The sequence below is a fragment of the Molothrus aeneus genome, chromosome 9 (assembly GCF_037042795.1).
Source record: "Molothrus aeneus isolate 106 chromosome 9, BPBGC_Maene_1.0, whole genome shotgun sequence".
Lineage (NCBI taxonomy): Eukaryota > Metazoa > Chordata > Aves > Passeriformes > Icteridae > Molothrus > Molothrus aeneus.
This window is the reverse complement of record NC_089654.1, coordinates 8,327,431-8,353,220: the sequence shown is the minus strand read 5'-3', so window position 1 is coordinate 8,353,220 and position 25,790 is coordinate 8,327,431. Positions and strand designations below refer to the sequence as shown.

The 25,790-nt window shown below is 42.2% G+C and overlaps 1 protein-coding gene across 1 annotated transcript in view; it reads right to left on the bottom strand.

Annotated features, from left to right (window-relative positions):
• Positions 1–730: 730 nt before the first annotated feature.
• Positions 731–25,790, bottom strand: part of TRABD2B (TraB domain containing 2B) — a 259,725-nt gene continuing 234,665 nt past the window's right edge. Inside the window, exons 6-7 of the mRNA XM_066555948.1 lie at positions 20,152–20,421; positions 731–1,072 (exon numbers count right to left, since the gene is read on the bottom strand). Coding sequence (XP_066412045.1) covers positions 856–1,072; positions 20,152–20,421 — 487 coding nt within the window. The 3' untranslated portion in view covers positions 731–855. The remainder of the gene's footprint in view (positions 1,073–20,151; positions 20,422–25,790) is intronic.

Below are 25,790 nucleotides of genomic sequence, written 5' to 3'. Positions count from 1 at the left end.
TAAAATGAGGGAGAGAAGAAAATAATTCCAAGTAGGATTATTCCAGACTTTAAAAGCAATTTTTTTATTAAGAAAAGGGTGTTTTAATATGCGTTAGCTGGTGAATTAATTTCAGGGCAAAGGAGGAAACTGGTAATTTCTGAAGACGTTAAATAGTTTAGTTAAAGAAAACAGGGGGAATGTAGAGGATTATCCTGAATAATGACTTAGTATGGCATGTAAAAAAAACCTGGTATTTTAGACTGTGGCAGCTAACGAGTTAAGAATGAACTTATTTTTCTAAAGGGCACAGGCCCCAGAGAGCAGGATCTGCTTTATTCAGTGTAAGATATGCTAATGAATAAAAGAAGTAAAATAAAGAAGTTCAGCAGAAATGTACTTATTGGACAGTTGCTGTAAAATGTAATGGTTAAAGAAACAAAGAAAGCATTCATTTGGTGTCAGTTCAGACATTTGCAGAGTTGTCAGAAAACAAATATAGAAAATATTAATTTATCTGTTTCACCATCGCTACTGATTAATAGGGATGTTATTAACATATACAACAAGAAAAATAAGTTTACCAGTCGAATAAATACATTTTTCTTTTTCTTTTTTTTTTCTTTATATGAACATGTATATTTTACAAAACCCCATAGCACTATGGGAAATAAAGATCCTTCTACAAAAAGAAGATGTAAGTCAGTGTTACAATAAAGCTTTAGAGTTTCAAAATGTATCTGGGCAAAGAGACAATATCAGCTAGAAGGCACTACTGAGTCACTGAGAAGGTCCAGCTTGTAACTGTTGTCTTAAACTCCAATTTGTTCATAAATTATCTCTCTATTCCAAGGGATTGCATGTAATATAGTGTGGTCAGGAGGGCTGCAGTAGGCTCAGGAGAAAGGAAGCTATGGCCATGCAGAGAGGAAATGTTACTGATGGCCGGGAAAGGCTGGCTGGGGCTGAGCTCGAGGGCTGGGATGGGCGCTCGGGACGCGGCCTCTGATCCAGCTGGTTGGAAATCCAGATGGGAGGCTTGACTGTGATGTAGCCATTGGTTATCCTGATGTAGGAAGGCAACGTGGTGGTGCTGGAAGAAAACACAAGAGAAGGAAATTAAACAGGAGAATCCTTATCTCTACTTTGTGAATTGTCATCCCAAGTGGTAGCAACCACAATGGCAATTCCTATTATTATTATAATATTATCATTATTATTATCATTATTATCAGTATTATTTTATGCACACATTAGACACCAGAGAGAGACCCAGAGACTGGTAACTGTGATGATGTGGAAACAGCTCTGATCCAGGAAGTCCCTCAGCTTCTGCTGACAAAACACAACCAAAGGAGGGACTGCTCTTAATGTATCTGACATACTTCTCTCCATTTTTAAGCATCCATTACTGGCCAGCATCAGAAATGGTGCTGAATGTATCCTCGTGCTGACCCAGGATGATCTGATTCTTATGTCCTTTCTTCCTACCATAGGTGTGAAAATTTGCCATGTCTCAGTGACATGTCTTATTCACCATGGACCACATACTGAGTGACCAGGAGGGTCCAGAATACATTCCTTCCCTGTTTCACAAGCCTAAAAGAACTTCCCAGGATCCCCTTACACAACTGATAACCTTGAGCATGGGAGATTGAGCAGGTTCATTTCTTTTCCTGGCTTTAAGCTATTTTGGATCAAATCACAAAGCCAAAACCAGACTCAGTTGCTGTTAGGTTTCCCTGACTCTGAATTTGCCTCAATAGCAGTGTGATTGCTTATTGATTGTAGCTTGAGTTAGTACTTTGATTTGAATTTGCAGGTTGGAATTCATCATGACTCCCATGACACTGGAGGTCAGAAAGGTCCATTTACGATTGATTTGGAAGTTTAAGCTGTAATCTCCATTTCATAAAATCTCCCCACTGCATCCATTACTGGATGATCCATAATCCACCAGTTGTCAGGGAGCAGCACAACCAAGCATGCAAACTGCACAGGGTGGATTTTGGACTTAAACCCAAGACATTCTGCTGAGAAGTGACGAGAAAAACGCAAGGGCCCCTGAAAAAAAAGATGTGACACTAATACCTGTAGATTCTCTAAAACTTGCATAAAGGGGATTTGGAGGCACTGAAAATGACCTTCATATAATTTTTAATGGGCTAAGAAGCTATGGAGTCCTATAAATATTTAGCTACAGTATCCAGGATCTTGACCTTGGAAGGAAAAGGTTGTGTCTTGCGTAATATCAGATGAAAGGAATAACATCTTACTTCAGATTCCTGCACAGAAACAGAATTTAGAAGGACTAAAGGCTTTTGTCTTTTTCTGTCTAAGCAATACCAAGATGGATTTTAGCTGAGATGCTTCAAATGTGCTGAGTCAATCACAAACTGAGGAGATCAGAGCCCACCCTGAAGAGGGCATTGGTCAACATCAAATCCCATGGACAATCCCTGCACATTACACTTCACCCTGAGTTTTGGGAGAAGTCACTTCATTTCTTCCCTCATCCTTTATACTGTCACCACAGCTTCTGGGTGGGACAGTGCTTCTGCAGCTAGAAGTGAACTTAACTAATGTGCAATGAATTAGAGTAAAAAGGGAAGGCAGTCTTCAATTAAAGACAGGAATTGCTTCATGGGAGCAGATAATCCATCTGACCAGTACTAGGACTCTGACACTGAGGAGCAGTGCTTGTTCCAGAGGAACAAACTGCTGTGAACAGAGAACTCTGCAATCAAGGCTTGCTGGAGAAAGTTCTCTGAATTCCTGTGGTGAGTGGTTGGTTTATGTCTTGAAGTGATGATATAAGACACCCAGCTTTAGAGTTTCTGCTATATTGCATCAGGATTGCTGCAGTCACTTAACACAAGGAGCTGATCTGCCATAAACTAATGCTGCTGTTTCCAATCTGCCTGGCAGGAATGGCACTGGATTAGGAACTGTGTGGCCAAGCTCCTGTAACATAAGTGACATCATTCCCACAGTGAACACAAAGCACCATTAAAGCAAACTTCTGACAAAAAGAGGTACTGCATGCTCGGGGTAATCCAACACAAATGCAGTCAAGCTTCAATTTCTGATCCAGCTCTCATTTATCCTGCTGAGTGATGATGTGGTGCACAGGTCTGGCAGCACTGACATGGGATCACAACTTGGGTTTTCCCCCTATACCTGGTTTCTCTAAGGTAAGCATGGGTAGGTATTTGTCCTCATCTTTTGGTACTGATTGCCACATTACTGAACTACAAAATTTTGCCCTAAATTAAATTTTAAACTACAAGGAGGGTCTGATTTTTAATTAAATTTTAATTAATAAGATTTTAATTTTAAAAACTCATCAAAATGCCAATCTGACTTCCAGTTTGGGTGTATCCTGCTCTTGACACATTTTATGGGCTTGATCCTCCAGTAAGATTAAAGTTTCCCTTGCACAAACTTTCTACTCCTCAGGGATGTTCTGTGCACACAGGCTGGCCAGGGAACCTGCAAAAGCACCATAAGCCCACTCATCAGCCAGCTACATCTAAGGGATTCCTAAAGGAGCCTTAAATCAACATTTGATGTCTCTGCATTCTAGTCAACTTCCATAAGTGTTTTGGTTTTGTCTTTTTGGGGGATGATTTTTTTGTTGTTGTTGTTGTTGTTGATTGGTTGGTTTTTGTTGATTTTCTTTTCTCCCTTATTCAAGGACCTGAGAATTGTTGACCACTTCTCCTTAGTTAATGAGGTTATTTTCTGTTTTCAAGACATTACATTTGTATAAAAGCATTCTTGTTAAGATAAATACTGTTAGGTGGGGTTGTTTGTTTTCAAAAACTCCTTGAGTGCTTTACAAGAGAAGAACAGTGTGTTTCCACTAACGTCTACAAAGCATTTGCTAATAGCAAATGAATCACAGCTTATCCATTAAAAACATTTTCTTAATGTACTTTTAGCTGGCTGCCAAGGTGGTTTAGAGATATCTAAAGAGAATTATCCCTTTTACCAAATGCTACAAGTCCTTGTAAAACCTCTGGTCCCAGTTTTTAACTAGGCTGTTTCTGTAGTGAGTGGGGAGAGAAACTTTTGCAGAAGCTGGTCCACCTCACTCCAGTGCAGGTCTCTGGGGGGGGTCTTACTCCTGCTTGATGTCTTTCACTTCCTAGGCATTACAGAGGGGCCCTGGACAGCCAGGCTGGATTATAACCTGATCTTAGAGGTGGCCCTGGTGCCAGGAGATGACTTCTGCAAACTCCCTCTGTGCACGTTTGCATGTCCATGTAGGATCTCACTGACCCTTGGACATTCCCTAAGGATGAAGCAGAGTTCCCTGAACTCAACCAGAACTTTTCCTTGGAGAGGATTTGAGCGTTCCTGAAATGAACATAGAGAATAATAAAAATGAACCAGAGATCTGTGGGATAATAATCTAAATTATTATCACGTCTTCTCTTGCCAGACCAGGATATTCTGTATTTCAGCCTTGTATGTCTGATAAAATATCTTTAATAAAACATTCCACATGATCTGTGGTTAACAGGCAACCACTGGCTCTGCTGTTCATACCTCTCTTTTTTGCTTCTGTGTATGGGATTGTTTTAAAAACTTGGAAGACTCCAGGTAGGTTTTAGCCAAATGACCTGCGGTATCATATTCATGAGCTTGTTCTTTTGATCAGATAATAGGGCAGTTTTTCAAATCAGTGCATTACTCATACATTGTCTTACTATCATTAGAATGTGTAAAACTTTCCCCAAAAATGGGGCCTCAGGCACATGCTTTGTGCACAGATTCTACTGAATGCAATTACATTATTCAAGTTCTCCAAGCTGGGGGTGTGCTGAAGCACCTTGATGGTTTGGGAGCATTTTAAAGCTGAAAAATAAAACAAACACACAAGCAACACATTGAGAGAATTTATGCTTTGGTTTGTCTTGTCAGGACTTTGATGAGAGCTCACAAACTAATTTTTAGCATGACTTGGTTCATCCATGTCAGCAGGGTTCATCTGACCACAGCAGAAGGACACAGGTCAGGACCAGAAGAGTCTTTCTGGCCCATCTGCCCAGACACAGGAACAAGATCTAAACCCCTCCTGACATTTGTCTCATCCAGCCTCAAAAAAACAGTGATAACGATACAATTCCGGACTCTGTCCAGCCATCCATTCCAGCATTTCACCATTTCTGATGCCCAAAATTACTGCTTAATGTTTCACCAAATCTCCCTTGCTACAGTGTAAGGTCATGACTTGTCCTGTTCCCCAGGACAGGTTTATTCCTTTTCTCTTCTCAGGAGCCTTTCACATACTTGGAAAATTTAACCATGTTTCACCTCAACCTTCTCTTTTTTAAACAAACAATTCCCTTCACCTTTCTTTGCAAGTCCTCAAGTGCTTTCCCTCTATCGTTTCCTCTGCTCTGCCCTGTCTCTGATCCATGTCTTCTCTGGATGAGAGCATGAGATGCTCCAAACTGGAAACAGTAGGCCTGGGTGAGATCCCACCAACCCTGTGCTTGGTGCAGTAGGTTCCACTGCCTCTATATCTGCCAAGTGGCTGAAAAACAGGCAACCCCCAAGAGGACAGACAGTATTGGCACTGCTTTTTGCCTCCAAAGTCCAAACCACCATTATGGTCCCAGGAATTGTTCTGAAGCTCATGGAAAACTGCTGGTTCTCTGAGGGGGTGAGGACCAACCCAATTGTGATATTTCTATCCATTTTTAATCTGCTGCCATGCCTTGGTCCCAACGTGGTTCTGTTCAGGGTGGAGGAAGTAACCCTTTCAAGTATAACTTACAAAGTGTTTGGGGATTTTTCTGGATCAAAGGAGCTATGTAAACACAAGACAACTATTTTTAATAAATGTAAGCAAATGTTGACTCAGACAGCCTTTCTTACAATAGCATCTGATGAAAGAAGCTAGATTGAAACCTGAAAAATGCATGCTTCAATTGAAAACCTAAAAAGCTAGTAAAGGGAAAGAAAATTTTTGAGTAAATACAATAATGACTGTTTTGCATTTGTGATTTGATGTTAACCTTATGATGGCCAGGGGTTTTCTTAAGTGATATTAAGCATATGCTTCCTGTTTCTTTTCAAACAAAATTTGCCAGACCTTTTTTTTTTTCCCCTTTTTATTTAATGAACAGATGTGAAAGGACTGATCACATTATTTTTCTGGTGATCAGAAATAATGTTCTTCAAGTGAAGACAATTATTCTTGGAACTAAGCAGGCCTCTTTATGTCACCAAAATTTATTCATCAAGATTTGAAAAATACATCTGCTTAAAGTGCTGGGACCAACCCGTTGCAGTCTGTAAATGAGGTGGCTGGCAAGAAGTCTGACCACACATTTGAAGGAAAAGAATAGGTGCTCAACCAAGAGTTAACAGGAGTCTGTTGGGGGGGTAAAAAAATCACTAGAAAAATGTCACAAGGATTTAACTTTGAAGATAACTAGAGTAGCCTTTTAAAAGGAACATGAAATCCCCATCTTCCAAAACGTTCATATTATTATTTCATGTGTTTCTGGAAGGGATTATTTAGATCAACACAGGCTCTGTTCCCCCCATCCCTCTCTTCATCATTACCTTCCTTACAGACACTGTTCTTGCAGCCTGAGGGATAAATCCTGCAGGATGCTGAGTCCTGTGGTCCCAGATGAGCAGGACTGTGAGCACGCAAATACCAGAGCTTCCAGCACTAGTATTCACATACTTACAACTCAGCACATCCTAAAGCTCTTTGTGGGACCAAGGCCAAGAGGCTCATGCTTTCACAAGGTTCAGTTCATTAAAAAAAAATAATAATCCAACCTGGATCTGATTAGGGAATCCAGTTTTTGGTCCAGAGGAGACCACTGCTTATTTGCAGTAGTGTAGTAAACTGCCTTAGCTAAGTGAGTAAGCACAATCACACACTGGTATGGGGCCAGCAGAGAAGATCTGGCATGAGCCAAAGAAGAGCCTTCTCCCTGCTATTTTTTGGTTACCCCTGGGTCACTGGGAGCCTGGATATCTGGCCATGTCCCATAGTGCAAGCACCCAGCCTCCCTGTGAGCAGCACAGCCTCAGCCACGTGATGGACAGAGGGGTCAGCAACAGCACCAGAAGCATTTCCACAGGCCTTCACTGCCCATCTGAGCTCTCCTGATGAGACTCAAGTGGGAACCATCTCCATCTGAGAGCAGTGTCAAGTCTGATCCTGCCTTTTTTCAGTGCTCTGGCTCCTCCGGGGCCTGACACTGAGCAATTCCCCCTGTTGAAGCAGGCACCTGTGAGCCTTCTCCTGTGCAGAGGCAAAGGGCAGAGCAAATACCCTGGCAGAGGACTAATCCCCCACCTCTGCTTGTTAGGACATCTGCCATGGCTCATCTCTCAGAGAAGAACAGGATACCAAGGGAAAAGATGGAAAAGGAAGCACAATTTTCACCAGGCAGTGGCTCTGAAAGCTGTGAGCAGCATGCCACAATCATGAACCACACTGTCACCAGGTACTGAAATGCAGCTGGGGAGCAGGACACTGCACACAAGGATGGGATAGTTAAATGTGCCATAAAGAGAATCACAGGCAGTCCTTCAGCTGACTGGCCTTTAGTAGGATTTAAAAGGTGGCCTTAATTGTGGCTATGTCATGCAGGCTTATAACCAAAGCTATTCAGCTGTATTCCTGCTACAGTTCATAGGGAGCAAGACATCTCCAGAGGACAACCTTTCCCCACAAAGGCATGACTCTAAGGTTGGTCAGATGAGCTGCTTCTAAAGATCTCTGTCTCTGGAATTCAGGTCTCCTGAATCCCAACCAAGCTCTGGCCCTACAGGGGGCCCTGACTGGTAGGGATGGGTTCCCAAATGGGATCGGAAGAGCAGGGTGGGGAAGAGGAAAACTGCTGATGCTGCAGTGCAAAAAGCAGCTGCTGGTGGGACACAGCTCCCCTCTGCAGTCCTGCAGCAGCTGCCCAACACCAGGCAGAGCAGGGCTGCAGCTGCTGTTCCTTCCATGGGATCTTGGCTCTGGAGTTTGACACGAAGGAGGAAAAGGTGGCTCACTTGGATCAGGGACTCCAGGGGGGCCATGATGGTGTAAGCAGGAGGAGGCTCAATGCTGAGATGCAGCTCAGATTCCTCTGGTGCAGTTTTGGGCCCCTCTCAGCATGGGCTGTGGGCTGGAAGCCAGGAGATTTGGTTTTTATCCCCGAGTCACCCACTGAGGAGCCATCAAAACCTCGTTAAATCACTTTAGTGCTACGACTCCCCTGACTCTGCTCTGAGTCAGGACCTCAGAGCGTTGGTGTGACACCACCAGCATTAACACAACCTGAAGTGTTTTGCAGGCACTCGCTCTGATTTGCAGGTCCCAATGGCTCAGGCCACCTGCAAAACATCTCTGTGATGACAAATTCAGCCCTGGAGAGACACTGACCTGCAGTGAGGCTGAGCAAGGGCATCCTGAAGCCACAGGTGGGTCACATCATTAAGGCAAAGTGGATCATCTGCTGTGGGGCCAGAGAAGGGGACGGGGATGGGAGGGGACAGGGATGGATGGGGCAGTGGGGTCTGCTGCATCTGAGACAGGGAGAGGGGACTTTGCTGTCACAGCAGTGCAGCCTGAGGGCTGGGGAACACAGTGGACAGGGGGATGCATCCAGCAGGCAGGGAATGAGCAGGTGAGAAACAACTCCAGCACAGCCCAAGGGCCCTTTTCTGAGGTGAACTTCCAGTTTGTGGGAAGGATTCCTGCACCTCACAGTCAGATTTAGCCTTCCCCACCCCCAGAGGAGACTGTGCATGGCCCTTCTTAATGTCCTGCCCCAAAGTCCTTTAGGAAAACCCAGTGAATACAGATCCTGCACCCACACCTGTGGCTGTGGCAGAATCAGGCCTGCTGCTCCTTTCCAGACGACTGCAGAATGGTGTAAAAACATAGAATGTTGTAAAAACCAATAACCTTTGAAGCACACCCTCTAGTAATTACCCCATTCCCATCTAATGACTAAAAGATGTTATATTCTTCTCTGATATGGCAACAACAAAGATTTTGACCTTATTAAAACCAGCCCATCAGGAAACTACATGTCATCCTTAAAAAAAAAAATAGGTAAAAAAAGAAATTAAATTCTTTAAAATCCCTGTGAAGAGTATTCAAGATACTGTAGCTGAAGACCCATGATTTGTAGTAGTGTCTGGGTGGTCCTGAGACAGGAGACGACAACATTAGCTCTTTCTTTTGCCCTTCTAAGAAATGCTTTGATGATTCTCTAATATCCTAGGAATATCCCCTGTGATTCTGCAGCGGGACGAGGCAATCACAGAGCTGGGATAATGCATCCCAGTTTTACCCAGGCCCTTGCTAAGAGGGGATAGCTCAGAGCCCTTTGTTCTACCACTTCTGCACTGACATCTGAGCCAGGATGTGCTCACAATAGTCTAAATAGTGATGTGGGCTCCAAACCATCCCCAAACTCGCCCCCACCCGCTGCACACATCTGGCTGTGTACCTGATTTGTGCGTGTGATTAAGGCACTCATCATCACAGCTCAAATAACCATGGACTTGTTCCACTGCTCCTTGGACAGATAATGACTGCATTAGTGCAGCCAAAGTAAGCAAGAACATCAAGGGCACAAACACAGATGGGCTTAGCATTGGAAAAACCCTGCCAGTGAAGATTTTTGGGCAACCTGTTGATACACAACGCAAGGAGTTAATTTGATGGAGCTGCAACCAGGTGGTTTTGAACCAAATCCCAAGCATGAGCAGAATATCTGGTTTTTGTCTGTATTTTGCAAACTGCCTGCTCTCACCAATACAGCCTCACATGCAAAAGAATTTATATTTTTGGGGTGGTCAAAACTGTAATCCATATTTTACATCTCGGGCTCAGCTTTTCAATTAATTAGAACCAGAGTAACTCGCTCTGCCCTTTCCTCTGTGTACTCAAGTGTTTGTTTGGCATTGTGTGGGCCCTATGGCTCAAATATTTTTTGCAGATGCACAGAATTAACCATGCATGTTTAGATGTGCTTGGGGAACACATACATTCATAGAGATGTATATACTTGACCCTGTCACTTTTTTGTTAAACACTGTAAAAGATATCGACTTTCCCCTCCAGATTTTAAAATGATTTAGAATAGGTGGTAGTGAGGAAATACCTAACACATCCTGTCAAATTAAGTATTTTCTCGGAGACTGTTCTCTAAGATAAAATTATTTCAGCTATAGAGATGTCTGTGCAATGTATTAAGGAACAGAATGAACAACCAAAATATAAACTAGCTTAAATGGATGTCCAATATACTGCATTTTTCCACTTGATTTTAATTTTCTTTTTCCTTCTCCCTGTTCTTTTTCCATCTCTACCTAACAGTTTTTCTCTTTGCTTAGTCTGTATCACATTTTTCTTTCTAATTCACTGGGCTCACTTTCTGCTTGTATTTTTCCAGTGTCTCTCTCAGCAACAATAATTAATGTTGGGTCAGATCTTTGAACCTCTTATTTGGAGCACTATTGAATTCAAGCTTGTACCACTGAATAGAAGCACTGGCCTCTTTTTCTTGCCAACAGACTCACATACAAAATAAAAAAAAAGGTTCACTGAGCACATCTATCAGGCACATTGAAATGCTGCTTTGGCCACAAGGTTTGGGTTCCTCGTGCTGCTGGCAAAGCAAATACAGTGACAGCAGTCACAGCACAAACCCCTTCTCCTCAAGCACTTCCAAACCCTCTGAAAGCCTGGAGATGCCATCAGTGGCTCATACCAAGCTGCTTGCTGGTCTGTAGGGCTGGAAGGACTGAAAAACCCTTCCCTGCCAGGTGTCATAGCCCAGACCCTGAAGTGTCTCTGCAGATCTGAGCTTCTGAGAGCGTGGTCTGCAGCACATCTCTCCATGGTTCTGCCACATGAGGCATCCCTGACACCCAGCAGCTCCCAGGCACTCAGCCTGGCTCCCTCAGCCTGGGCTCAGGCCCCAGGTATAAAGCTCACTTTGTTCAGTTAAGTTATTCAGGAATTGTGAAAAGGTGATCTGAGCGAAATCTGAATTTGGCCTGGCATTTTCATAATTGCAGGAACCCGGCTTTTACAGCATTGAAACCATATGAATTCAAATAAATCCTACTTCTCCTTCATCCCAGTGAGTAACTGGACTTGGACCAAAGCTGCCCTTTGGGATCCTGCTGAGTTTCCAGCCTGCAGTGCACCCCGTGGTCCTGGGAGAGTAAGGGAATCCAATTTCCTCCTGATTCACTCCACAATGAATCTGTCTTGTTAGATACCACAATATAACTGTGGTTAAACCCCTCCTATAAAGCAGCTGCCCACCACAATAGTAATGTGGCCTTACTCCCTATCATACTTTTCCTCACTTCATTTTCCAGGCCATGAAATTCACTAGTTAGAAGGGGAATAGCAGAATTAGAAATAAATCCCATATCCCTTACCTTTTTCCTCTGGGCTAGCACTGACAGTGTTGTGTGTTTGCACACAACACTGAATTTTAAAGACATTAAATTCCACTGAATTTTAAAGACATTTTCTTTATGGTAACTCACTGGAAGATGAAATTTTTTGTATTTTATGGATTTTATATTACTTTGCTAAGAGGGACAGCAGATTTGCAATTTTCAGGACTTAGATACTGCTAGATATGCAGGGCACTCAAATAAAAAATTCCGACTTGGGGTTGTGGTGTGTGAGCAGGTTTATTCTGGCATTTTCTTCCCTTGCCAAAGGAAAAACCTCTGTATCCAGAATTGCAATACAGGGAGTGCAGGTGCTTTACTACCCATTCATGTGTTTAAGGAATCCAACTCAGCCTGGGCATGAGCCCATTCAGCACTTTTTAGTGTCTGCAACTGCAGTCAGCCTTGTGTTAACACAAACCACACTCCTCACCCACCCTAAACTGCAGGGTAAATGTGCTACTGGGTATTGAATTTTCTCTGCCTGTTAAACCAGACAACTTATTTTTCAGCTGAGTGAATATAATGAGTTTTGTAGAGCTGTGTTAAAATGCAGCTCATGTTTAGAGGAATTACCTGAGGGTACTGAGTGCATTTTCCCATTTTATCTGTTTGATAAGAGCCAGATCACTTTTATTTGTGTGTGTGTGTGTGCAATAGATAAAATGCCATGAGGAGTCATTGTTAAAGACTCCAAGAAGCAAATGCTCAGAACATCTGGCTAGTGAAAGCCCTGGACATGGAAAATATAAATGTCAAGGCTCATATTTATAAATTGGAAGGGCCATGACGACATCTGCTAACAAGCTTTCTTCCAGAGCCCATTTGCTGTACATGGTTATTCACAGGCAACAACAGAAACGTGCATGGATCCCATGCATGGCCTGCCCTTCCTTTCAGAACATGCACTCCAATAACACACACATGCTCTGTTCTCACAGCACAGGAATACAAGTGTTTGCAAACCTCACAGCAAAGCTCATGCATACCAGACCACAGTGGGACACACACTGCTGGAAAAGGCTAAAAATAGCTGGGGAAAAAGCCTTGCATTAACACAGAATACAGTCAAACTCACTTAGCGTTAACTCTTCCAGTGAAATAAGCTCCTTTTCTGCCTTGCTCTACAGGAGTCACTTTGTACTACAAATCTAATCCTGAAGCCTTGTTTTTATGACTGAGTAGTTGTGGATGGGAATCTCAAAACTTTAAACAAAGTCTAACCTATTTGACCACAGTAGCTCAATACTAACATTAAAACAAACTACAGGTAAAAGAAATGTGATCCTACATTTGTAACCACAGGCACCTTTTCTTCAGATTAGTGCCAAATGAGAAATATAAAACTGATCCAATGCATAAGCCTAAAGGTTTTGCTAATGACTTATTGTAGGTGTCTAGACCACAGTTCACCCCAATGTTCTTGGCACTGGCCACTGCCACAGAGGCTGCCCACAAGCCTGCCAAGTTGTCAAGAGAAGGAAAAACATCAGCAGAAAGAGCCTGGACTGCTTTATGATACCCATGAATTTAGCAAAGAATGGATTCCATGCTGTCTGTCCAGTCTGCAGTACAGTTGGACACACATACACCTATATGAAAATGGTAGGAAAAGCAAAGATTAAGTAATGTGGAGGAGATGCACCTCCTGGTCACAAAATAAAGGAGAGAGAGGATGCCTAGCTCTGCCTCCCACTTCCTGCAGTCTGCATTAATGTCAGGTGACAAGGATATGTGAGATACAAGTGACACATATCCCCATCTCAGAGATTCTGCTGAAGGCTGCAGGCTCCAAAATACCCCAGTTTAATTGGCATGGATGGACTGAAGAGCAAAGTGCAGTGTTTGTGTGATCACAGCCTCCTGCAAAGTGAGCTTAGAGAGGTGGAGGTGAGTGCAGCAGATGGAGATGCAGGAGGGGTCCCTTCCTAATCTTTTCTCCAGGGCCCATACAAGCATGTGCAGCCAGAGTTTAAAAAGGCAGGTAGAAAGAGCGCTGGAGAAAGAGAGTATTTAAGCAGGAAATGGAGAAAGATGGAACTGGAAAGTTAACAGGTTGTGGAAGTCCTGGCAGTGGATGAGGAAATGAGGCTGCACTGGCTGAGAAACAGTACAACAAGGGGGGATCATAGAGGAAGAGATCATCTAAACTCTGCCACTGCTGCTTCTTGAATCCTAAGAAATCCTGAGAAAACACTTTGTTTGTGCTGCATCAGACAGTTCTTAGGCAGCTTAACAAAGTTAGCAGTAGTAGGGCTGTGTCCAGCCCCAGTCAGAAATACATCAAGATGGGACAGATACAAATAGATATTATGGACTGTTTTTACTCAACACAGCTCAAATGAGAAGTAGAAAACAAGAAAGGAAAAGAAAGCTCTTCATAGGTTCCAGAAAACATCTTGCATTGTATTTTAAATCTTAATCAGCATTGAAGAGGAAAGAACAGAAAGTGCTCTTGGATAGCCATTGCTGAAAAATACCTCATTGTTCAAAAATCCTAACTCGTGTGCTCCAATTTTGTTACTCGTTCGCCTTCAGAAATATGGATTTAATATTCATGATGGATTTAAATTTCACTAAAATAAAATACCTAATGCATTACCAATAGAGAATTTAGTTTAATGAAACAAAACTGAAATCTATACACAAATCATGTTTCCAAAAGACTTCTGTGTTCTTTAATGATTTTACTTTCAGGTATTTATAGCTTTCATTAAAACACCATTTGCATACTGCTTCATATGAATTGGTCATACTAGAGCAGAGACACTTAAGTAATAGTGAAAGTAAACATGTAAGACTTTTGCTTGTTTTTCTCTAATTTTATTTGTGTTTGTGTCATCCCACAGTGGCAGCACATTATTAAGAACAACAGAACAAAGTAAAACACATGGATCTTTTCATGTGTTTAGCAGGTAAAAGTGAGGCTGCACATTTTTCAGCCCCATCTGGAGGATAACAAATTAACTCTTTGACTTTACAAGGGGAAAGAAGTTATCAGTCACGGCCAGCTGACAGGGAAGGTCTATTAGCACGGAGATGCTACAGGTTTGGACATGAATGTCAGGACTTCCCATCGTTACTGAGATGCATTAGAGAGCTGTGTGCTGAGGCCAGGTTCCACAGCTTTAATTAATATATTCTGTGCACTCTGACCAACCTGATAATCCAAGAAGCCTCAATAAAAACCATCTAGGGAGGGAGGATATGTCATCACCATACCATTTGTTACAGTCAGGAGATTTACCTCTTGTTTTTACTGCGCTGAGTTACACTGTGCTCCTGTTTTACTTTCACTGGAGGGCTCGTGTACCTGGGGCTGTGCAAAGGGCATGATGACAGAACTGCCAGAGCCAGTCCTTGTTTAAAGGAGGCATTGAGCCATCTGCTCACCTTAAAGGGGGATCAAATGGAAACAGGAAAAAGCTAAGGAGGGGAACATGCAGTGTTCCCTACACTTGGCTCTCTGCTCAGGAGGAGCAGAGGATGCCTTCACAGAAGAATGATGGCATGTCTGAGAGAGGTAGGCAGGGCTGGGAGGAAGAAAGACCAACTGATGCACTGCTGAACTGCCCAAAATGTCTTTTTCTGGACACTGTATATCTACCAGGGCTCAAAAAAATTGGGCAAACTAAGAGCAAAATTTAGGCCAGTTCAAGATATAAAGGTTCACCTTCCACAAAGGAAGCAGGAGAGAGCATTTGATCAGGACCATTCCATATCACAGAAAGCTCTTGCACCCAAACTGTCAAACCCTGAATTTCTTCTGCTGACTGTAGATATTTGTATGCCATGTCCTGCAAGATAGAGAAGTCCTGAAGCTGTGTCCTCAATCCTGGTTGAACACAGGGTAAATAAATACAAAGGTGACAGTGCTTCCTTGGCTGCACAGGCTGGAGGAGGAGTGATCCCCCTCCCCATGAGCATCAGGAGGCACTACCTCAGCAGTGTCCTGACCAGGGAGGCAGACAGGGTAATTTAAACAAACAAGGCCCCAGTGATGGAAATTTCAAGCTCAAAGCTACCATATGGAGGGAAATCATCTGACCACAATTTACCTGTTAGACTTCAAAGGTGTCTAAGTCTCCTCTAAATAAAAGCAGTCTTTTCTTTAATGAAGTTAAGTACTGTATTTCAGCACCATGTGTTGTGAAAAGGAAGCAATTTGGATTAATTTACTGAAATTTACCTTTCAGATGCAGTTAAGTGGAATTAAAAGTTTGTCTGAGTTGACAGAGTTCTGTTTTCCATCACTGCATTGTCTTGAAAGAAAGGATAACAGGCTAAGTGCTTAAATTCCATCCAAACTGATAAGGTTCACTCTGTACAGGCAAACTCAGTGTAGTTTATTACATATTGTCTCCCTTCATCCATCACTGCTATACATTTTTTTTCCCCCTAAAACAACTGCCTCTTCCAAAATAAATTTATATTTGTGATGTTATTGCATTCATCTGGGGTTGAATAGTCTGCACTGGGCTATCAGAGAGCTGCCATTTCTACTTACAGGAAGAATTCATTTCATTTCCCACTAATGGTAGCTTTTGCAGGGCTAAGCTTACATCCGGGACAAGAATTTCTTTTTTCTCTTCTGAGAACAATTTTTTGCCCTTAAACTCTTTCCTGTTGAATCGTGTGTCCTTACCCTCTTTCCAAACACCACCTTCACCCAGATCTCTTCCTTGGCAGTGGGAATTAACTTGCCCATTACATCCTTTCTAGTTTTTTTCTTCCCAGCACTGTACTTCTCTCTTTCACATCCCCTAGCTGCCATTGCTCCTTCCAAACCTCACCCCTCCCATAATGCCCTCCCAGTTAATAACTCCCCTCCCTCCTTTTTCCCAGGAGTTTTCCTCCCTCCTTGCCTTAGGTCCCAGGATAACTCACCCCAGCAGCTGGGAGAGGTTCTCTGTTCTCCTCGACTGGCTTTGTTGGCAGCCTTGAACCATTTGCTTACAGCAAAGGTGCAATCCTGACCTGCCCTTCACTGACCACTCTGAAACCTCACAGGCATTTCTCTATTCTTTCAATTAACTGAGCATCTCACCATGAAAAGCCAGTGAATGATCTGTAATTAATTATTTATATTACACGGGGAAGCCTAGCTAACACAGTGTCTAAAGAAACAATGATACTCTGTATGCCAAACTTCAGCCTTGCAGCCTGAGGGTTTTGTCTCCCCTCCCTGCTACCCCAGCTGGATTTTGGCTATGGGAGGTAGCCAGGGTTTGAGTCTTGTCTAAGTTCAAATTTCTCCCAAGGACAGACTTCAGATCTGCACATTTCTGCAAAATCAAGTAGTTGAAGAAAAAAAAGCTTGCTACTTGAAATCTCCATTCAATTTTGATTCTTGACAAGCCATTTCAAACAGAAACTGCAGTCAGGCAGGACTTTTTCAGTTTGTTTAGATTTTGGGGGAAGGAGGCAGAAGGGAGAGGAAACCACACATTTCATCAGCATTTTTTATTTTTTAATAGCCTTCAATGCAGGCGATTACCCAGGAGATCAGCAAATCTTAGCTCTGTGAAAGACAGGGAGGAGACAGAGCAGAAGCTTTCTCATCCTCCACAGCAGTACTAACCCTCCAACACACAAATCTAAACACTGTCCACCCAGGGGTGCCAACTCAAATGCCTCAGCTGTGAAGACAGAACAAAAAGAAAAGGACACTCTCCAAGGTACAACTGAAAGTAAATAATAATAATAATGATGTGTGGCATTAAATGATGACTCATTTTTCACAAGGCCATTTCAGATTGTAGCCATAACCTTGGATCAGACCCGAATGACTGTGAGAGCTGAAGTCTTAGTGGAACCATTAATTATGGATTTCCTGGCTTTTATAGGTTGGAGTCAGACCTTTGATGTTCCTTTAAGATTGTTCTTCTGTGTTCATTTCCTTTGTTTCTCTGTTGGTAGCTTAAGAAAACACCCTAAGATTTCTATGGAAGTGTATGAGATCGCCTAGAAATGCGTAGTCCATAAAAGCCCTGCAATTCATGGCTCATAAAGTCCTCTAATCCATGGTCAATAAAGCTTTGGAAAAGAGCTGTATGAACCACAGTCATTTCACAGTTCAATGAGGTTCATACAGAAATCAATAACCTGGTTTAAATTTGCCTGGATTTGTCCTCCACCTGCATATTTCTCTTTGACTTTTCAGGTTGAAAGGCAGCTCCAACAGCTGAATCCTGGGGACCTTGCATGGAAACAATGAGCTTTATGCAGCTTTCCCCCAAAAGCCGTAACAAAGACCTAAATCCCTCTACTTTGTCTCAAAGGTGAACAATTCAAGTTTTCAGGTGACAACTGGTGAGTTAGGGAACTGGAAGAACAGCCATTTGGAAATACAGGGCCATAGCTCAAGTTAATACTAAATGCAGAGACTTCAGTCCATACAGAACATAGGGGACTCCAACTGAAGTGTAGGCAACTGCACAATGGATTTTTTGGACAGGCCAGAGCAAGAATTCCCTAGTACACCAATTACCCTTCAAAAATGAGTGCTAAGTCCCACTGCTGAAGCATTACTGAGGCAATGCAAAGAAGTCCACATTTCTCTCCTGCGCAGGTAACACTCTATTGCCTGTATGATCAGCCACCCTGCTTGTTTCCTCCCAAAAACGATCACCATACAAGGTCTGGTCACAGACACACATTTGTGTTTTTTTCTTGCCAATCAGAAAGGAACCAGTTGGAGAGAACTCACTGTTTATTGCTTTGTGCAGGGCCCAGCTTGCAATTAATGCTGATGAAACCCAACTGCCAAAAGCACAATATGCAGCAGCTGGTTTATGAAAGTTGAGACCCCATCCAATTTATGGGAAAACCAGAGCTGGTTGTGAGTCTCTGATTTAGTGAACTTGTATTTTTTTGTGTTTTGTTTTGCTTTGTTTCCAGGAAAACACCAGAAGTTACTCCAGAACTGCAGAAGCACTAAAACCATCTGAAAGCACAAAGGCAGGCTTCCCTTCTTCCAGCCTTTCCTCATTTCTAGGCCTGTGATCTCCCACTAATATCTCCCTGGGATCTTTCATCAAGGCAGGCAACACACAGTGTCTGGTTCATCACCAGCGTGGAGGGAGCGGAAACTTGTGTTTCCCCACCCCAATCTCCACCCTTATGAAATGGAAATAGAGGGATAAAAGGCTTTGATTCAGGTGAAATCTCACGGGAGCACACAGCAAATAATTTAACTCTAACCTTCAGAACTACCTCTTAAATCCCTTTCCTAGGAACATTTAATAAAACCAGCAAAAGGCGCAAAAATCATAAGCACCACTTTAAGCTCCCAACTGCACGTTTCCACTGCCAATATCCAAAATCCTTTCTGGATAGATAGGATAGGGGTGGGAAGATTGTGCCCAAGTGCCAGGCTCCTACCAGACCGATTTAAAAATCTCACTTGTACAACACATGAGGAACTTGACCAAAGACCCTTGTAAAATGCTGGGACATCATGGGACACCACAAGTCAGCAGCCTCCAGGCAGAAGGACAGAAAAGTCCCTTGTTTTTGAGGCAATCAGCTATGGTGAACCAAATGCCACCTAGTTCATGCTTAAACATCCTCTGTGGAGGGAATCCAAGCACTGAACACACACTTTGAAAAGAAAATACATGAATCCTTCTTACAAGGCTGGCACTGACCTCAGAAACAGCCTTATTACATTAAGATTAATATGCACCACCTTAATAGCAACCCTTACATCATTCACCCTGAGAAAACAATAAACTACAAAAAATGAGGTAACTGCTCCATTAAAAAGAATGAATAAAAATAATAGTAATAATAATAATAAAAATCTGAAAACACAAATATGTGAAGCTTTTTTTCTTAGCAAAGGGAGAAATCTCTGAGAGACTTTCAAGGAATTTAGGTGCTATGAAAATGGGAATACGTAATGCTCAAAGACAATTATTATACGTGTAGGTAAGCAGCCAGTTCCCAATATATTACTTAGTTCCTTTTACTTGTTAGAAGATCAATAAACATTGTGGCTGTTTGTCTGCCCATGATTTGGCCTGGATAAAGGCACTAAGAGCTTTAGAGGTGGGAGAATAAATTGCCCAGGAATCCTAAAAGCACACATTGAGAAGCCCTGGTCAAACATGAAGGCTCTTATTCAAACATTGAATGGGAGTTTTTAACCTCAAACCAAGATTGGAATAGCCATGGAGAAGTGCCTACCTCCATTCTCTTCACATAGAGGATTTAGTTAAGTACTTCATTTTGCTTCAGTTTGCTATTTTCAGTGCAGTCTGAGATGTTAAAACATTTCAGCCTCACAATACAGTTAAGAAGGTTGAAAGTCAAATTTGTCAGAATCTTAAGAACTCTCAGGAATATTCTGTATAGTTGGAAAATGGGCAAGGCTTTGTGATGAAAACTGCTGGTACAGATAGGAAAAGAATTATTGGGAGAAAAAGGACAAGCACAGAGTATTTTCTATTGTTGTTCTTTTCCTGTTTTTCAATATGACAAATCTTTGTTTTTGTGTTCTCTTTAGTTTTTGGTCAAACATGCCTATGAACATGCCTATTTTCCTCCTAGCTCTTCATTAGGCTACAAAAACATCATCTCACTCCCTGTGTCTCCCAGTTAGCCTTTGTCTGACCCTCCCTATGGTCTAATCAGCAAGAGCTGGGATCTGCAAAGAGCATTGATTTAGGAGCCAGCAGGAAGAGGACAGGGACCAGAGCAGTCATGACTCACCTGTCTTCTATCCGAACCCAGAGGTCATTGAACTGCCTCTGGCGATGGTGCTTGTGCTGCTTCTTGTGCCATTTCTTCTGCCTGCCAAACTCCTCCAGCTGGCTGATGCTGTCGGGCAGCAAGAGGTGAGGAGACAGGCTGTCTTCTTCATCCATCTGCTGTGGCTTCAGGGAAGGAGATGCCAGTGGGACCTGCTCAGAAAGCTGGACAGGGGGAAGAGCTGTCACTGAGAGCCCCTCCAAGGCTGGGCTTGTCTTTGTCGTCCTTGAACTGCAAAACACAACATTTAGATATGAGTAAAGGAGGAAGGGTGCCAAAACAAAGGTGAAAGCAGAAGACTGCACTGCTTGGTGGGTGCCCCTGACTGCTGAGAAGGTGCACAAGGCTTTGCTCTGGGGCAGGTAAAGACAGCACTGGCATTTCATAGGAAGCTTTCAAGTAAACACTTAAATGAAAAATGGGGAAAAGGCAAGAGACACTCTATTGCTATTTTCTGGCATTTTAATGATTTCTTAGAGGCCTTAGAGTCTGTGGTAGGAGTTGCCTCCCCTGCTGGGCTGAAGGTCGAATGACAAAACTAGCTCCAAGCTGGTAAATGACTCTCTTATAGGAAAACAGATACCTGAGGAGAAGCTGATTTTAAATTAATAAATTATCTCATTATCTCTTCTTTGTTTTTTTTCCCCCCCAACCTTGGATGTCATCTTTAGAAAACAAGTCATTGTTTTAACTGCAACAAAAATTATATCTCCTCATCCAGTCAGGACTGGGGAGAAGGAAGCCTAGGCTGATGATAGAAGCATGGAAGCTTGGTAGCTGGGATGGGATATGTGAGACCTGAACTCCAGCAGGTAATGAAGAAAAAAGGGGTAAATGACCTATCCAAAGCCTCCTTGAAACAATCCTGCCAGAGCTCTTCAACCCTGTCTGAAGTATTACCACCTCTTGTACATGACTGGAATGATGCAGAAAAAGACCTTTTATTTTCATCTTCTAGAGTTTCACTGATTTTAGAAGAAAGTCAATATAAACTCTCTCCTTTGGTATGCAGCCATGTGAACTTATTGTGAGCTAAGATAGCTGAAACAAAAAACTAATAAACCAGGACTGACATAAAGTTATTTTTCCCCCCTAACTTCAGTAGAAGTTCATATTGAGTCTTAATTGCAAGAATTTTCCTGTCCCTGGGATGGGCCAATGAGTTGTACATACAGAAAATAGGAGAGAATTAATAGGCAATATGAAGCTGTGGTCTGCAAAACTATTTCTATTACATGGATGCTATGACTTTTATGACAGAAACAATTAAAGCCACGTGAAAAATTTTGCCTCCTGAGTGAAACCAGTAAGACATTTTAATGAAAAAGTAATAAAAAATCCTAAACTTCATTGGTGACAATGTACAAAATGTGCCGCAAGTGAAACCACATGTTTCATTTATGGAACATTTTGTTCTCTTCCAAAAAAGTCACATCTACTACTAATGAAAGCTTTTTTTCTTTTTGACTTTCTTGAAGTCTGTTACAATACCAGTCTTGATGGTCACCTCTATTTCCAGTGCATTGTGTTTCATCCGAAAGTCTTCCCAATATGTACTGATAATTAATTATTGTTACTATGACACTCACTGGCAAATACCTTGTCACTTGTAGCCAACATTCATGGAGTTCTTCAGAGATCATACAACGGATAGAGGAGAGAAAGAAAGTTTTCTAGAACTAATTCTAAAATTCTTCATGGTTGGTTCTATTATTAAAACACACAAGAAAATCCCTTTTTTTTCTTCTTTTCCCAATCATTCAGACTCCCAGTGAGTCCTTTCCAAACTGACCCATACTCACTCCATGCTCTATTTTATACCACAGATAGATCTGCCGGTTCTAAATTTTTTTCCCCATTAAGACTTTCATGTTTCATACTGAGGGTGAATGTTCCCCAGTGCTGCAGTTTCCTTTGAGAATTCTTGGTGCTTTTCAAAGCCTTTAAGAATTCCTCAGCTATGGCAGAGGCTCATGGCTGAAGCGAAGCCATCTCCTGACTCACGTAAATGAAGAGGCACTCACAGGTTTGCACTGGGGGGGGTCTCTCAGACCACAGCAGAGAGTTCTTAATTTTAATCCAACCATGATGGTGGATCAGTGAAGTATCAACATCCAATTGCAGCCATATAGCAGCTTGGAGGATAACACAGTGTGAACTTGGACAGGAGAGTTTAGGCAGGTAGGAAGGACCTGGACCTACAGACACCTTGTGGGTCCTGAGATGGCAGCAGAGACCAATGAATGGCCAATGGAAGCCACTGAAACTGAGCTGTAGCCAAGATTTCTGTTTCCATTGAATTCCTTCTCTGTGCCTCATGCTCTGATCAGTCAGCAGCTCCCTGAGATGCTGCAGGCAGGAGCAGCCCCTGTGTGCCAGCTCATGGCTGGGGCTGCTCTTTGATTCCTTGAGTGGTCTTAGGGATATCTGAACACGTACTTTCCACCTTTTAACACCTACTATTTTCTTACATGTGTTTACCTTGCTCTGAGCTCCCTGTAAACTGGAACCAGTAGAGAGGTGTTTTTATGGGTCGAGATTTTACAAACCACTTAAGACGACTGGCAGCTCCCTCCTTATTAAAATTAATGACTTTGGGCATCAAAATCCCAGTGGTGGCTTTGAAAGTTTCTTGCTTAATTGTTTCCACTACCATCACATGAGCCACAGGTTGTAAACTTGATATTTCAGAACATTCTTTGGGAAGAGAATAAATAAACACTGGAGAAACGTTAAAATGCTGTAACCTAAAGAGGGTTATAAACTAACCACCAGCATGTTAGAGTTGAGTCAGGGGGAATAGAGCCACTGTGGCAACTGCATATTAGATTTGCTTGATATTCATTCCATTATGCATGCACAAATATTTTTTAAATTATTAGTAACTGCTAATAATTGCACCAAGACCTAAGAGAGACTTTTGAAAGCTGTATGTTGATGCGTTTGCTCCTCTAAAAGAAAAGAAAGATAGTTTTAAACTGATTTAATAATTCAGTTACAATAATTATACTATATTATACATAAAAATAATAATTACAATAAAAATAAACAACAAATAAATATTATAAAAATATGATTAATGTATTATGAGCCTGGTTCTTTTCAAATAGGACTGTCATCCTACAGATATTCTGCCAGAAGGAAAATCAAAACAGAATAGGGATATTTAATCCAAATATACTGCAAGAATATTTGAAGATGTTAATTTAATGTAAGAAAGATTTCCTATAAGATAGTAACTTCCCTATTGATTTCAGTAAAAAAATTATTAATAAAAAGTGCTCAAATTTATTTGTATTCTGGATTTTCCCTCTAAAAAATAAAGGAAAAAACCTGCCATCTGCAATCGGATACCTGGACAATCGATCTCTGCATTTTGTGAAGCTTTACTGTTAAATTCAACTGCTAAATTCAACTGCTCATTTCATGGACTATTTCGTGCCTTTCCCCTGGTCTCAGTCTCTGTGCACTCTGTTAGCACAGCTGCACTGTATGAAACCATGGGGATATAATGGACTTTTTTTCCATTCCTTCACTACTGCTGAGACAGCTTTTCAAGATACATAGTTATTTTTAAAGTCAGGGAAAAAGCAAGGCTAGTTCTCAGTTTGTGAGGCCACAGTGCCTTTTCTGAAGAAAGAGTGAGAAAGTACCACCCAAATATCTTGGTCCACACAAAGATCTCAGAGAAGTTTCATGAATAACTTGATACAATTCCAGGCTTAGAGGTTCCACCCATTTTTAAATGTATCATTCCCACACAGGGTGGTCTTGGAAAAATGAAAATTATTTCAGGCCCTTAGGTGGGTTTTTCTCATCTCTGACCTTAATTTTCTTCCCTGGGATGTGCAGTCCTGCAAAACAAGTACTCTAAAACAACCAAGTCCAAATAAGAAAACGTTGGAGTCTCAACAAATATCCTATGTGGCTTGGTCCTAAGGTACAGAAAGCAGTGAAAGCAGGAAAACATTTATTCTTGCTGGTTCTTGAAAACACTTAATCCACAGACAAAGACCTCTGTGGTTTTCTTTCACTTCTGGTGAAATTTGCCGTCCCTTTCTAATTCTTTCCAAGAATTAAAAGAACAAAACAAAACAAGTAAGTTGTTTGGACTGAGCTAGATGCTCCATTAGGCTGTCTCAGCATTCCTCTCTCTGCCTTGTGGTCTGCAGTGTCACTCTGTGCTGGCACTGACCACTGAAAATTGACTCATCACTGGGATTTTTTGGGGCTATTGAGTAGATCTGGTCAGAAAAATGACATTAACACCATGATGTCGTGCAAGATATTGTTTTCATAATTCCCAGGCTTAAAACTGCAGAGGTCAGGCAGGGCAGACCCCAGTAACGCCTCTGCCCCTGACCTGCCAGAGTAACGCCAGCAACGTTTAGACTGAGTCCCATCAAGCCTCCCCATGGGCTTCCACAGGGTCAGGGAGGGACTTGCCCTTGCTGTATGCCTTTGCTGATGATACACATCTTCCAGACAACGAAATCAACAATCTCATTTTTTTCAGCAATCTTGCGGTTAGCATCTCTGTTCCCTCAGATATGTGCAGAAACTTCCGAAATCCCAGCCTGCCAATTTGTTATTTGCATCCTGACTTTGCAGCACGAGCAATGGAAAAGTTTTGCTCAGAAGACTGCCATGCTTTGCACGGGCTTCCAAGCACAGCAACATCACTGAGGTTTTCTTGCTTCAGAACTGTCAGACAAGGGGAGATTTTGTTTCATCAAGAGAGAAGCTGCGGTGATAGCAAGGAATGTGCGATGCAGCAGCTTCATCCTCATGCCACTGTTCCAGGGATGCAGCCGGCTGATGGCCAGACAGTGAGTTAAAAGTGTTTTATTGTGGATGAATTCTCATACATTCCAGCTGGGGTGTCTTGGTGAGGGTAGGAATTCGTCAGCCCCTTGCACACACCCTCGCTCCCCTCGCCGCAGGCCACAGAGACCTCTGCTCCTGGCTCTGCTTTCCCTACACATCTCTCTGAGAGAGTCATGCACACCCACAAGATGGGCACCACACCACAATGTCCTGTCCCATGAAGGGTTTTGCTTTTTTTCCCCTCTTCCACACTAGGATGAAGCTCAGACTTTCAAAGCTCTTGGGAGAGAAGCAAACAAAAGAACAGAAAAGCAGGCAGAAATCCTAACCCACCCCAGCACTGCTCATAGGGCCTCTTTCCAGTGATGGGAACTGTGCATTGAGAGCACACTCACATAACCAGGTGACACCATGGACATAATGTCCTTCAAGATGAAAAGCATAAATATATTTTACTGCAAAAGAGAGTAACTGCAAAGCAAAGATCAGAGAGTTAGATTCTCTCCATGCTTAAACTTTATCTGAGCTGCTTCAGGCTAAGTGCTGTAAATTACTCAGGATGAATTAGGCTCAAGAGACAGCAAAAGAGAAATCCCTGATTACTCCTGTGAAATCCCTGATTATTCACTCACCTGATCAGCTTAATTATAATGAGGTTATTTTATTTAGTATGTAGTTGCCTTAGGCCTGTACACTAAAGTTAAAACTTAGCAGAATTTGGAAACAAAGTTGTTTTTTCATTTTTTTGCACCATAGTCAACTACATCTCATGA